Source organism: Ixodes scapularis, unplaced genomic scaffold, assembly GCF_016920785.2.
Source record: "Ixodes scapularis isolate PalLabHiFi unplaced genomic scaffold, ASM1692078v2 PGA_scaffold9__187_contigs__length_104089568, whole genome shotgun sequence".
NCBI lineage: Eukaryota > Metazoa > Arthropoda > Arachnida > Ixodida > Ixodidae > Ixodes > Ixodes scapularis.
In genome coordinates, this window is record NW_024609884.1 from 95,115,399 (window position 1) to 95,130,240 (window position 14,842).

The 14,842-nt window shown below is 45.8% G+C and overlaps 1 protein-coding gene across 1 annotated transcript in view; it reads right to left on the bottom strand.

Moving 5' to 3' along the window:
• Positions 1 to 416: 416 nt before the first annotated feature.
• The window catches only part of LOC121833815, a 31,830-nt gene continuing 17,404 nt past the window's right edge, over positions 417 to 14,842 (bottom strand). Inside the window, exons 2-5 of the mRNA XM_042287468.1 lie at positions 5,545 to 5,706; positions 2,280 to 2,540; positions 584 to 801; positions 417 to 527 (exon numbers count right to left, since the gene is read on the bottom strand). Coding sequence (XP_042143402.1) covers positions 417 to 527; positions 584 to 801; positions 2,280 to 2,540; positions 5,545 to 5,706 — 752 coding nt within the window. The remainder of the gene's footprint in view (positions 528 to 583; positions 802 to 2,279; positions 2,541 to 5,544; positions 5,707 to 14,842) is intronic.

The following is a 14,842-nucleotide window of genomic DNA, read 5'->3' on the forward strand; positions in this document are numbered from 1 at the left end:
AAGGGTTAAGTACAACAGTGAAATAGGCGTCTAGATTAAATCTGGGTTCTCAGCGAAGTTTTGATTTTTTTCACGTCTTCTTTCCCCTTTCGCTTTTGTATCACGATGTTAGCGCCTACTGTCCTCGATTAGCGGAATTTTTTTTTCTGATATCTTTATCGCTTTAGCGCTTCTCGCACATAATGCAGAACGCGGCCGCAGGAGCAGACGGTCGGTGCAAGAAGGAGAGGGCACCGGCGGACCGTAGCAGGACGGTGAGGGGAGGGACGGCAAAGGAGGGCGATATTGTGATCGACGAGCGAATATACGTTTAGAAAATGCTTGATGGTCGATACCCCACTTGTCACTAAAATCTGGAACTGAACCGCCAAGTCCCCGAAAGTTGGTCTTCATGTATGAGCAGTGTAACTCCGGCTTTAGATTTCAGGAGGGCTTAACGGGAGATGTTTAGGATATAACATAAACTGTGCTTGAACAGTTTGGACGAATGATATTGAATTTATTATCTTCAGTGTTTCTTTGCGTGTCTACGAAAAAGGACCTATAGTTTAGTCAAGGAGGCTCTCTCCTTAGTCACACTCACATGGGTGAGCACGCTCTGGACGAGAGACAAGTTGCCGATGATGACGAAGTGCCGGACGTGCAATTTCTCAGAGAACGTCTGAACGATGGCGTCAACGTGCACGGTTCCGGCATTGCAGGGACGATCCGAGCAAACTCGATACGTCGTGATCACGGCTTCTTTTGCTCGGGCGCCGGGACCCTTCAGGGCCTTGACGATGTCTTCGACGTAGTCACCTCCTGTGAACGAATAGCAAAGCTTTATTATCCTTACTTTCGCGCCGCTTTTTGCGACGATTCATGTTTCGACTGGCGTCGCCGTAAGCGTAAAGCTTAGGGAAGCCCAAACCAATCCATGGAAAGAAGGGCATCATCGAACACACAAGGCTTCATAACTTCCACGCGGACAGGACACTGTTTTCCAACAGCAGTGAGCTTGAAAAAAAGTACCCTGTGGAGAGCCTCTTGGTGGAATACCACGTATCGCCGTTAACCTTTTTAGTGATAACTTGAATGTCATTCGAAGGCTCGACAGTAAATCCCTTTTCAGAGTTCTTGCTCTTACCAAATTCTATCGTTTCCGTGACAATAATAAACACCTATGCGCGTCAGAACCACCTTGCCCAACTTACACACTCTCTCCTCACCCCGATGGCTTCCGCGATCCACAAAAAGATTCTCGATTGGTTACCGAGAACCTAAACGTATTTTTATAAAGGCAGGTAGCATCCTCTTCTGTTAATCTGAGGCATTGTTTATATTGTGCTGGTAGAAGAAAACAGAAAAAGAGTGGCCATTGAGGTCAACCAGTGCCATGGGCCTGTTTGCTGCATTGTAAAGACAGGGGAATATATAATAAAATGGAATTGAGCGATGAAATAAATATTGTGATTCCGGTTTAATGAAAAATACAGGGCAGTAAATGGATGGCCGAGGCATATTTGTAGAAACCACAGGGGTGATTAACTAGGAACGACGTCAAGGGTGATCTCAAGGACACCTCTCGGACGACCTAAAGAACGACCTTTAAGAAGACCTCAGGAACGACCTCGAGGACAACGTCGAGGAAGACGTCTTCGGAGAAGTCGTCGAAGACGACGTCTAGGACGAGTTCTCGTATGACGTCGAGAACGAAGTAAAGCTTGTCAGGTCCTTCGAAGAGGGTGCGAACATGAAGGAGTGCGTACTGCCGCTCCTCATACGCGCGGCGCAATGGGAAGAAAGCACAGTGAGCTGAAATGTTTTAATGCGCATACCTACTGCGCATTAGGAGGCGAGAATATACGTAGCTAAAACTCTTGAGTAGTATCTTAATAATGATATCGCATTAATAAAGAGGGGAAGGAATGCATTTTACGGGCAAGTGGCATTTTTCACCACCAGTTGATTCAAGCAAGCTATGGTGTTTGCTGTAGCCGAGTTTATTTTTTTTAAGAGATTTCAGCAGAGAAGATATTTTAGCAGAAGAAAATAGCTGGCTTGAATTTGCGATTCGTGCCGTCAGCGCACTATGAACGAATGAAAGTGAAGTGTGAAGAAGTACACCAGCACAATATTGGTTCGCCTCCTCTCTATCGCATTGGTCCCGCGAGGAAGAATACTTTGAATCATTTTTTTTTCTGTCTTTGAGCGTTATCCTTGCTGCACAGCCGAATAAAGTCGCCCATATAGCAGCCGTTGCACAAAACAAAGCACACCTTTGGTAGCCATCTACTTACTGAAATCGGGGTCATGAAGAATGACGACGCTTTTCCAGTGACTCATGTCGTTCATGTTGCGGAGATCCACCAGCAAGGGGACAACGTCCAGCGGGTCCGAGACGACGGGAAACCCTAGCGCGAAGGTCTCCTCCAGACGAGGGCAGAATCGTTCCATGATGGAGATGAGGAACGTATTCGGGAGGTCTTTCTTCACCACCGAGTAGGCGTTCTGGGTTTTCGGGCAGCTTAGAACGGTGACCGCAGCGTCGAGGAGAGTTTCTGGAATGAATGCAACCTGAGCTATCTACCGGGGCGTTTGTCGTACAGGCTGTAGTCGGCGAGGTGGCAAGGAATCTAAATCTATACTTCGCTTCAACTTAAAGGGAAGCTGAAGAGGTTCTTGAAAAAACGAGTTAGAGGTGAAGTTTAGCGTATTTTTGTTCTGTTAATTTGAATATCACAAGCAATTGACACGAAGTTATCAATACACGTGAAAAAAAATTAAAAAAAAAAAACAACCGCTGGGTGTGACGTCCTCCCCAGAGGTTTCAGCTATCTTGCGTGTTGCGCGTGCGTAGCTATCTTGCGCGTTGTGCTTGTGAGAGAACGCGTGCACACTCTAAAAAAAAAGTCTGTGCGTCTACTTTCACGCACAACTCTCGGAGAACCAATCAGCGCAACTTACGGAGGCAGCTCAGCAAATCACGATGCAGAAACATATATTTAGACCAAAAAAGCAGTCTGAGTTGTGACATTAAGCAATGCAAGCGTGACGTTTTGCACTGCTTAATGTCACCACTAAGACTGCGTTTCTTGGTCTAAACATATGTCGGCAACGTCATTCGCTGAGCTGCCTCCGTAAGTTGCAGTGATTGGCTCTCCGAGTGTTGTGCGGGAAAGTAGACGCACAGGCTTTTTTCAGAGTGTAGCACTTTGAACGGATCGCGTAAGGTTTGAAGAAAGCGCGAAAATATTGAGATCTCCGTAGAGTACTTCAGTATTCTCTCCTCCCACCAACCGCGAAAGGAAGGAGAGGCTTCAGCGCTATTTCGAAACCGCTGTTGTGGCTACTTGGCTTATCAATCTGAAATATAATTTTGATATTTGTTATCTGGGAGTCTAAATAAAGATGATTTAAATATTTTGTTCTCGAATACGGAACCGCTTCAGTTCCCCTGCGATTTCAGGGGCAGTTGACGCCACGAGCGAATGGGACCAATCAAAGAGCGTCAAAAGCTCCAGTCACTAGGCCTTTCCTGTTTAGGATTGGTTCAGCGATGATAGAACGCGTACAGAAACATGACGAACACCATGATTGTGCACTTTTGACGCTTTCTCATTGGTCCTATCAGCTCATAGGCTGCGTGAGGACTTGACTGAAACGAGTATAGCGCTGCTCTTCTCAGATACTAAAAATAGAGGGGAAAAAAAGAATATTCGCTGGCACCGTAACCGCGGCAAGGCGTGGTCACCGGCGAACGGATCATTACCTCTAGGAAGGCTGCGATGTTGATGCCCATACCTCAATAGTCACAATACCCCCCCCCCCCCCCCTTTGACCCTCTCCTCCTTCATACCGCAGTGCGTAAGTACGGGGTCTTACCCTTAAGCTTTCTTAAAGCAATGTCAATCAATCAATCAATAACCAAAATCAAGAACCAATCTCAAAACGACGAACGCCGTCGTGATCACCCAATGCCCGTTGCCCTTGGGCTGTCGAGGACTGTACAGGCCAAGACAGGGCATGCTGTATAACTTTTGAACTTGTAGGCGCGCTGCTACAGAATATTGGTTTCAATATATGTCAATAGATAATAGAATATATAATTACTAAAGATCCGTTTTATAAATTCGCACGCTACTAGAATGTTGTCTACACATTCCACATCGTGACCATACAACGCGCTGCATTCGGTCAATAGCTTACCCAATTTACTCAAGTAATAGCCGCACTGTTTATGAAAAACTCCTGAGGGTTTGCTTTTCCACGGAGCACACGGATTGTCAATCACGGCAATGGACAGCATGATTCCGGCGGTTTACAGGGCAGAGATAACGTCTTCGCGCGAAGATACCATCTGTGAAGATTACATTTGAATGGGGAATCGTGTCCTCGATCTAGTTATTCACTATGTTATTTATGCGCAACGCGATGATTGGCTGTATGTGTGTTCTCCGGGAAAGTCGACGCAAGGGCCTTCTTCATAAGTAGTGCGGTTATTACTCGAGTAAATATGGTATTTGCCATTGTAGAGGGAAGAAGAGGACATTTATTTCAAGCTGCAGTCCAGCGATGATCCGGTGCAGGACACGTGGTTATCGCTCCTGCGCGCCATTGAAGGAATGCAACACGCTCACTCGTCATGAGCAATCCCACATTTCTATCCAAATTATATGTATAAAACTTTTGATATTGGAAAGGGCAAACTCATGAGTCTCCAAACTGGTTTAGGGGACACGGTGGCTAGACGACAGACTGCACACATCATTTGTGCTAGACAGAACGGAAACATGAATTAAAACCGTTTTTTATTTCTGTTTTCATACCTTGTTCCCGTCAATGTGCACTGTGTAGGTTGGAGTAAAGTTAGCAAACTAGCACACTTTGATTAATGGGACAACTTTAGAAACCGCGCAGACTGTCAAGCAGTGCGATCAACAGAAACCTTGTCGCAGTGGTGTGGTCACAATAGGAAAGTGTAACAACTTACATATTGCAGTCGAAATTAATTATGTTTCCGACTTAATTTTCTAAAATTTGTTTTCTATATTACAATAATTGGCTGTTGTCGTGCATCTTTAGGTGCACTGTCGACGCATATCCACAGTACTTTGTAGACGCGCTGCCATTTTTAGTATGCAGATGTTACAAGTTAGAACTACAAACATCAAATAAGTGCTCGAAGAAATTCCAAAAGCACCTTGTTACCAACTTTTAATTTTTTTTTTTTTTCCACTTGAGCGTCAGCTATCGTCCAAAACTGAAATGCAAATGGCACTCTTAGTCGTATTTTGTGGGTCGCTCAAAGGTTTTTTTGTTTTGTCAGCGAACAAAACTCTGTGATTATCGCACTACTTGGACTAGAAAGTTATCAGAGCCCTGTGCCTGTGTGCCTACGTGCGCGAGCATGTGTGTGTGCGTGCGTATTTGTGTGCGTGTGTGTGTGTGTGCGCGCGCGTGCGTGTGCGTTTGCGTGCGTGCGTGCGTGCGTGTGCGTGTGTGTATGTATGTGTGTGTGTGTGAGGAGAAAAAGAACTAGAGAGAAAGAAAACATTTCCTTACTGCCCATGATGGCTGGCAGCTGTTGGACATCTTCAGCGTTGTCGGCCAAAGAGCGGAATCGGTTGTCCTCGCCGAGGAGTCCGTTGTACTCATCCAAGAATTCGAGGAGCCGCTCCTTGACCCTCTCGCCCACCAACTGCAGGCTCGGGTCGGCGACCACCGCTGCGAAGGCGAAACGGCCGGGCTCAGAGGAACCAAAAAGTAGGTTGATCCTTTGACAAGCTTTGATCCTGGTGCCATCAGGGAGCCCTTCACGAAAGTATCGGTAACGATGCTCGAGCGAGGGAAATATATATGGCACTGGCATACTTCATCAAAATTATATGCTATTTTTCGCACGGCCTTGAATTACTCTTGATAGCAAGGGCGTAGTGCTGGAGTCTCGCTGCCACCCACCAGTGGAGAGACCGAACACGAGTGAGCAACTTCTTGCATCAGTGGCAGCACGAGTCGCAGCAGAACGCAGCTCTTGTGTCCGACCTGGCTTCCGCGCTGAGCTCCGGTGGGTGGAGAACATAATAGCGCTTCACGACAGGGACGAAGGGTAAGAACGAGACAACACAATGCGCTAACTTCAACTGGTTTAATCGTCAGAAAATCAAAGGTATAAATACTCTGCATCACCGCGCCATTCAACCAATCCCCAGCCACGCCACTGATCGCAAGAACTGTCTCTCTTTGTCTGCCAAATCGATCGACGCCACGCTGACACATCGATCCCCGTAGTTTCTTATCAGGTCCGCCTCTATAATTTCCCTTACCGTCTTATCTCTATGTTTTCTAATGATAGTGCACAAATTAAATTCAGGTTTGCACCCACAGTCATGGCAGTGCATGGACAAATGACCGTCACGCTGTCCGCTCACTTTTAGGTTGTGCTCGCGCAATCTGTCATTTAGACATCTTCCCGTCTGTCCAACGTACTTTTTACCTTCGTCCGGTGGGTGGCATAGAAACTCCAGCAATACGGCTTTGTCGTCTAGAGGAAGCGTTGCTGCTACACGAGTTCTGAAGTTGCGTGCTTACAGAGCCCAGGAAGACCATTCAGCTCATGCAATCAAGACCCATTGCGAGCAAATGCAATGAGCCCTACGAATTTCCTGTTATCTTTAATGCTGTCTGCTGATTTTGCCTCATCAGAAGGGCTCACACAGTTCATGCGTGCGGTGGGGGTTTCGTACCGTCACAATGTAACGAAACTGACACAATAAGCGTAGTACCAGTGGCGATGCTCCCTAACAGAACGAAAAGACCGCTAAGCCGGAATCTATAATGCTCATTGTTCTTTCGCTTACGCAGTAGCACGCCGGTACAACGTCTCATCAACTCTCGATCGGCTGGAGAGAGACTCCAACTCACCCACGCTGATATTTTGCGTAAAACGTAAACGACATCTATACAGCATGTAAACTAACGCTTTTGAGACATTTTAGACGTCCCGAAATAATCGATTTTTCGGGTTTATTACGGTTGATCGAATGCCATTTCATCGAAGCACGTTTTAGAGAATGGGCACGTTTTATCGAAGCACGGTTTAGACAAAGCAGAGCCTCAGTTTAGAGAAACGCCGTTTATCGAAAAGGGGACGCTTTTTAAAAAAAAGGCTTTCCTACTTCTCGCGTGTATCACTGGTGCGCGTGTTAAGCCATGCCCCCTGCTACGCTCCCGCTACGCTCCCGCTGCTTCGCGGCGGTAGTCTGCGGCGGCTCATTACAAAAATGTTAACTCACCTGATTTACTTGTACACGCCGCTTCGCGGCGGCCGAATTCGCTAAAAAGAGGCTCATCGCCGTTTTCTCTAAACTAGGTTCTCTATAAAGGCATTCGATAAACGGGGGTGGGTAAAACGGCGTTCGCTAAAACGAGCTTCTCTAAACCGCATGCCTCCGAGTTTCTCAACGTATCGCGCTGCAATTTAATACAGAGGTGCAAGCAGCTGGTCGAAGTATGTAGTGGAAAAATCAGAGAGAACTTACCTTGTTTAAAAAAAGAATATAAACAGAAGCTTGTTCTATGCAATCTACGCCGCCACTTCGCAGACGGTGCACGCGTACACTCTAAAAAAAGCCCTTGAGTCTACTTTCCCTCACAACACTCGGAGAGCCAATCACCGTTACTTACGGAGGCAGCTCAGCGAAAGACATTGCCGAAACATATGTCTAGACCAAAAAACGCAGTCTGAGTTGTGACATTAAGCAATGCAAGCGTCACGTTTTGCATTGCTTAATGTCACAACTCAGACTGCGTTTTTTGGTCTAAACATATGTTTCGGCATCGTCATTCGCTGAGCTGCCTCCGTAAGTTGCGGTGATTGGCTCTCCGAGTATTGTGCGTGAAAGTAGACGCACAAACATTTTTTAGAGTGTAGTGAGAAGCGCTCCCGACAGCTAGCGTACGTCGCGTTCGGGGAGCGCCGGCCGATTCGGGTTCTTTTGCGAGATCGTCTGCTATCATTACCGGAATCGGACGGCGCGCCCTCGACGCAGCGCACGCCATCTGTCGGCAGCGCTTGTCACGAAGATACCCAGAATAGGTTTCTGTTTTTGTCTTTGACGAGGTGAGTACATTCCTTGATTTTTTCGAGGTAAACTTCCACCACCTGCTTACACCTCCGTAGCAAATTGCAGCGCGATCCGTTGAGAACTCGATTTTCGCGGGTCGTCTAAAGTGCCCTAAAAGCGTTAGTTTACATGCAACGTGCATTCCACATCATTATGATTGCCGGTCTTAGGAACCCATGAGTGTGAGCTTGTTTTGAGCATTCTCAGTCAACAGTGCACTCAATATAACGTCCAATTAATGCCGTCTATGCTTGACAACAACTTTGTTAAAAATAAAGACAAAACGCAATGTACGATTTGAGCATTTTGATTATTCAAATAAGTTTCCTCCTTGTTCGATAGGCGAAACGCAAGTCATCCCGCAGATTCTTTGGAGTTTCACCCTCCGTTTCCGCTGGAGATGAATCAAAGCGAAGGCTACAGCCTACATAGCCTACCAAGCGTTAAAGGAAGACTACGACACCACGCTTACGGGTCACTGACCTCTATTGTATCTACTGAAAAGCGGTTTGAATGACCTGTGGTCCTTGTGAGATGAGGCCGCGAGACATCCATTTTACCATGATCAAAGTGTAGCACGTTATGTGCCATAGAATGGTGAAATCATCGCTTTAACTTTGGACAAAGCCCAGTAGCACTCTCGAGAAAGCATTGTCACTATAATGGTTCAAAGGTGCTAAGTTGTTTCGATTTTTACCCCTGCGAGTTGGCAGTTCTCACGAAACAAAAAGGCACAGTTGGGTTTCTTCTTGACGCTGCATTGAAGAAGGCTCGAGTTTTCCATAGTCAGTGACAGCTTAAAATGCAGAGTCACTAGGTTCACTCGTTTTTCTTCGTTCTTAGACGTTCGGGTAGGCTAATGCCGCCATCTCGTTGCTCGTAGAGTGAGAATAGGATGTTCGGAACCCGCCATTCCTTCGTCAGCTGGCGGTGACTAGAGGAAAGAAATCACCACGACCGCCGACGTGATACTTGTGGTCTACGGCTACACATTTCGAACGACACAAGTCAGCAGCCCATTGCAGGATTGGGAAATGCGCTGTAAGGTTGGAGGACAAGCGCCGAGTCAAGCTCGAATCCATTTAATGCTTCAACGGATGGTATGATGTCGCTGCAAATAGGAGGAACGAAAAGCTTGGCTTCACACTTCTTTTTTTCGTTATTCGTCTATCGGAGATCTTATCGGGCCGCAATCTTATTGGGAAGCGATAATAAGATAGGACTTGCCACATCCTGCGTTTCTTAGGCTGTCTCTGAGATTGCCCTTTTTCCCAACAGATGTTTTTTTCTTTTTTTTTTTTAGATTTGCGAAGTACGCCAGGACAAGGCATCACTTAATCTCTCCCAGAACCATCGCGACAGAGTTTCCGCTTCTTTTAGCCGTCTGTTGTGTTGCTGTTATTGGTGTAATGATTAGACGGGCAAATAGGAAACGCCCGTCCATAGATGTTATCTGCCCATCACGGGGGAAAGGCTCGCACGGGCAGAGGCGAGGGGAATTGAAAAAGTGAGGTGGTAATGGGTAGAAAATTTTGATAGTGATAGAAAACCAAGAAGTTCTAAATGTTAACTGCGGATGGGGGTGGGCGGGGGGGAGGGAAAGGGTGTATTGCCTAAAACCACGTTGAATGAAGGGGGAGCTCAAAATGTGTAAAGTGTTGTGTACTATACGCGGACATAAAACTATTAAGACACAAAGTGCCACACCAGGCGGCGCAAAGGCAGGGTGACATATCGTTCCACCTGCGATGTCGAATCAATATGATCGCCAGTGCCATAGTTCTGTTCTCGCAGACATCTCCATTCAAGACTAACGCGTCAAATTGAAGCTGTCGGTCGCAAACAACGTATTAAAGTCGCGATGCGAGGGCACTTTCTTGAAGAAACTTCATGACCTCTCGATGGTCGTGTTCGGAGCTTGGTCATTAGGAAAATTGCCGACGTGGTGTTTTGGAGTTGCACAAGGTGGCGCATTGCTCGTTCTCTTCTATGAACAGATAGTGGATTTTCTCTTGCCTCTACTAGTGTCGCTATGTTTGCAGAAAATCGTGGAAGCCCGAGACATAGTCGCAGTGTGCAACGATTAAATTGTTCGAGAATTTACATTTGGTGCCTTCTCAGGTTCAGGAGCGGTACAGTGTAAAGTATCCTAGAGAGGATGAGACTATGGTATAGTGCTAGAAGACCTTGTAGAGAGAGCCCCAAGTTGCTCCGGCAGAAGTTTCAAAGAACGCCCATCAATTGACGACACTGAATGAGCAGGCGTTTTGCTTCAAGAAGCTAGGTGACGTGGTTGTCAGTTAAGACGCCCAGGTACCGTTGAGTAGTAACGTGCTGAAGAAGGGCGTCACCTATCTACGGTGCATTAGCTATGAGTCTGATCGGTGCTCCATCGGGGCGGTAGCATAGTAATGCATTTTTCTCAACAAAAAGCGTGAGACCTAAGCCTTCTGTGGTCTTCACAACCTTGTCAAGCGTCCAGCTGTAATTCGATAGTTTTCGCAGCTTTCGTGGGACTGACGCACCACAGCGTTATATCATCAGCCATTGCAAGAATAAAAAGGAAAGGGCTCAAAACACTGCCTTGTAGAACCCCCCGCGTCATTAAACGGCGGCTGATGTCGGCGCCAAAATATCGTACGAAAACTGATCTTCCAGTAAGGAAGGCGTGCACTTAGCTGTACAATCTTTCAGTAATGACGACATGTCGTAGCCGCTCGAGGATTGTTGCATGAGGTAGGGCGTCAAATGTCTTGTGTATGTTTAGGAGCACACAAGTCACTGTCTGGTGAGATGCTCGCGCCTCTTCTGACGTGGAGGTAAGGTCGCCAATGGAATCGGCAGTGCATCGTTTTATACAAAACCCACAGAGCTCTTTAGACAATGCGCCAATGTTTTCGATGTGCACCGTTAGTCTACGTAAGACAAGTCAATCCAAGAGCTTTCAAACGCACTAGTCAAAGAGATGAGTCCGTAGGAGTCGAGCTTCTCCATTGGTTTCCCTGGCTTGAGCATTGACACAACGGTATATGTCAGCTGTGGTCTCAACAAACTGCCTTACGCAAGCAGATTAGTGCGAAGCCGCCTAACCCAGCTGCGTGAAAACTTTCCCACGTCTTAAAGAATGTCACGCAACTTCCATTCCACTTACCTGTGGTCTCTTTTTACAGCCACTGACTTTTAAGGAAAATACGGCGTCGAAGCTTCATGCTTAAAATGGCTTCTTAAGATGCTCAGGGCAAAAGCAGAAGAAAAGAGATATCATAGCAGAAGAAAAGAGATATCATTAAGGCTTTGTAACTCGTTTTTCCGAGTTCTCATCAGCTGATTCTGAAATCTAATTGGTTGCGGAGTATTCATAAAATGGTTGAGATTTTTTGCCAATACGCCGATTGAGCAAGATGATAAGCACACAGCAGCAGCCGCAGCGGCGCCAAGAGTTCCCTTTTTGGCACCTAAATCAACACTTCAAATCTTGCAGATTCTTCCGTACGTGGCTGCGTGCGACTGTGCTGCTCGTGGACGCTGATATCATTAAGCTGCTTGCGGCGCTGACATCATCGTGTCTTTGATACCACTCTGCGATTGGTCATCTGCTTTTCCGCGTGACTGAAGAGCAGCTACAATAGAAGAAATCTCAGCAAGTAATCTTCATACCCACACAGTAGCAGCAGCGTCAAGGGTTCCTTTTTGGCATTTAAATCAACTCTTTAAATCTTACAGGTTAGTACTGCATAATATTGAAATATACCCATATGTTATCGACGCTGCTGTTGCTTAGGTGCTGAACCGCTGATACATTAAACCGCGGGTTAAATGACAAATGTGTTGAACCCGGAACTGTGTGTGTCATGTAAAGAACCATTTCCTGAAGCTAAGAAGCATGTGACATGCTCTGACTGTGGGTGTGACTATCGCGTAGGTTCACGTTCTACTGAAAGTAGCTCTAAGGCTAAAGGTAAAAGTGTACAAAACACGTAAATGCCAAACGTGCACTACTGCGGAACTAGAGCTACTACAACAGCTCAATCTTGCACAGGAGCTAGCTGCTATCAACAAAAGCTTTCCAAAAGCCGGTCAATAAATAAAAAAAAATGACCGCATCTCCACGTGGTGAATGATGTTGATTGGGGCGAAGCTCTGGCGGTGCTGATACGCTGAGCCGCAGCATGCCGAGCTGTTCGTTCGTTTTCATCCATGTCGGAAAGAGATTGCGTGGTATGGAACGTGGTTATATATGCATTTGAGCATTTGACCACAGCGCCCTCTCGTCTGTAAACGTTGAGGCCATGCATGCAAAGTTTAACGCGATTATAGACGCATTTGACCGCAGCGCCCTCTCCTGTATAGACGCTGAGCGGCTACATGCAACGTTTCATCCATGACATCCCCAGCTTTTGAGTTACTACCCCATCTCAGAGCCCCCTACTCGTCCCGAAGTCGTGGCCGAGTGGTTAAGGCGATCGACTAGAAATCCATTGGGGTCTCCCCGCACAGGTTCGAATCCTGTCTAGTGCGCAAACATTTTTTTTTTCTTTTTTAAGAAGACAGATGGGATGGCAATCGATGTGAGCACGGACGCCGGACAAGGCTAGACCCTAACGAGCTTCGCCCCTAAAAAATAGAGTCCTTAATGGCAATCAAAGATACAGTCGTTCAGATCGAAAGGTAAGTTCAACCTATCAAATCAGTGCAATGAAGGCCAAAAGAGTATGGATCAGCAGTCAAAACAAATAAATGATCTAAAAAAACGGATGCAAAAAGTCGAGGAGAACCAGGCCAATAAGGAAATTAGCAAAGTGAAAAGAAGTAAACAACGTTGAACTGTATTCTAGACGTCAGAACGTGGGGATCCGCGGACTGCCGCCAAGTACGAACGAGAACCTTCTTCTTAAGTTGAATGATTTTGCGAGTGAATTGCAACTACCTGAACTGGGCGTGAGTAAGTCCTCCACAGATTGCCCAGCAAAAGTTGTAAACACCCCTGCCGTGCTGATTCATTTTGTTTCAAGAATACTCCGAGATCAGTGGCTAGAAAAACAAAAAAAAACTAGAGGACACCCACTCTGCTATCAAGACTCTTGACAACTTGACTGCCATGAACAAGAGGCTTCTTTGGATGCTCAGGGTAAAAGCAACAAAAAAGAGATATCAGATTGTTTGGCAAAAGAATGATAACTTGTTCGTGCGTAAAAGGCAGAGGTACCGTGCAATAAAGTTTGAATGCGAGGCTGACCTATACAAGATTGTGTGAAAAGAATGAGGGTTACGAAACATACTTTGATTTTTCCTTGATGACGAACGCAGTAACTCGTTATCTCGATAGGTTTCCCTTTAATCATCTTGTACAAGAAACTCTTGTTCCCCCCAAAAATATGCGATCACTTTTTTATTTAAACGCTAGAAGTCTTAGCAATAAAAACAATGACGTTGCCATATTTTTTAATTCTTAAAACATGACATTCGGTATTTTGGCCTTTACTGAACCTTGGCCTACAAGCAGAAATGATGCCATAGAATTCAAAGGATAAAAGGGTGATTTAGTGTAGCGAACTGATAAGGGAGGAGGGGGGGGGGGGGAGCATTCTTTATTTTCGTGATAACCTAAATTACGAAATAGTGTCTGAATATTCAAACACCAATTTGATCATGACTCCCTCACTGGGTCATTGACGAAGTTTCTTATGTTTGTTGAGGATGTTCTGGAGTATGTTGCGTCATTTCATTTTTTTTCTTTGTTGTTTCAAGAGGCGATTTTAATATTGACCTGAAATTGCGAGTTAGTGGCAGCATTGAACTTCTTGATATTCTCGAGTCATTTGGATGCAACAATATGATTCACTCTTGCTTAGTAGAAGAGCGTGTTGGTTTAAGTCATGGATGAAGAAAGAATAAACAATTAAAACAGGGACAAACAGGGATGTAGTTGTGTTGTCCCTGTTTTAATTGTTTATTCTTTCTTCATCCATGAATATGATTCACTTGCCAACTAGAATAATGGTACAAACAGAAACGTTAATTGATCTCTACATCACTAATTGCCATAGCTAGGTTGCTGGTGTCTAATCTTGTGAGTCAAGTGACCGCTTACCAATTTTTTGCGTTATTGAATGCACAATATTGCCGCGCGCGCAGCTGGCCAAGTAGGCAGCGCGCGCGTGGCCTAACGTTTATCACGCTTGCCTCCCACGCAGAAGGCCGGGGTTCGATTCCTGGCCGCGGCTGCACATTTTTGTTGACAGTGTAATTTGATGTTCTGGTGAATTCGAGAACCGTCTTGCTGATTCGAGGTCAAAATCTTCTACACGCCGAACCTTCTACGCCGATCCTTCCAGAAGCCCACACGTGTACATAAGGGGCTCCGCGTGACGATCTGCAGTCAGTTTCGCCCCAGCGTTCGACTGTGCTGCTACGCCGACTTCGACGCCCGCGACGCTCTGTTATTATCTTTGTACCCTTTTAGTTTTGGCACAAGTTCGCCACATTAAACGTTTATTTCTTTCTGTTTAGTTATTGTTTATTGATCACCACCCGTGACAATATCCTCGAAGTTGAGCCCTAATAATACTGTTACAATGCGTGGGAACATTGATGAAAATGGTATTGAGAAATTTTGTTCCCTGGTATCGAATATAAATTGGGCTTAGGTACTGATTGAAAGTATCTTAAATAAATTATACAATGTTTTTAGACCTTTTACAGAAATGCTATAAGCTGTCATTTTCATTGCAAAAATT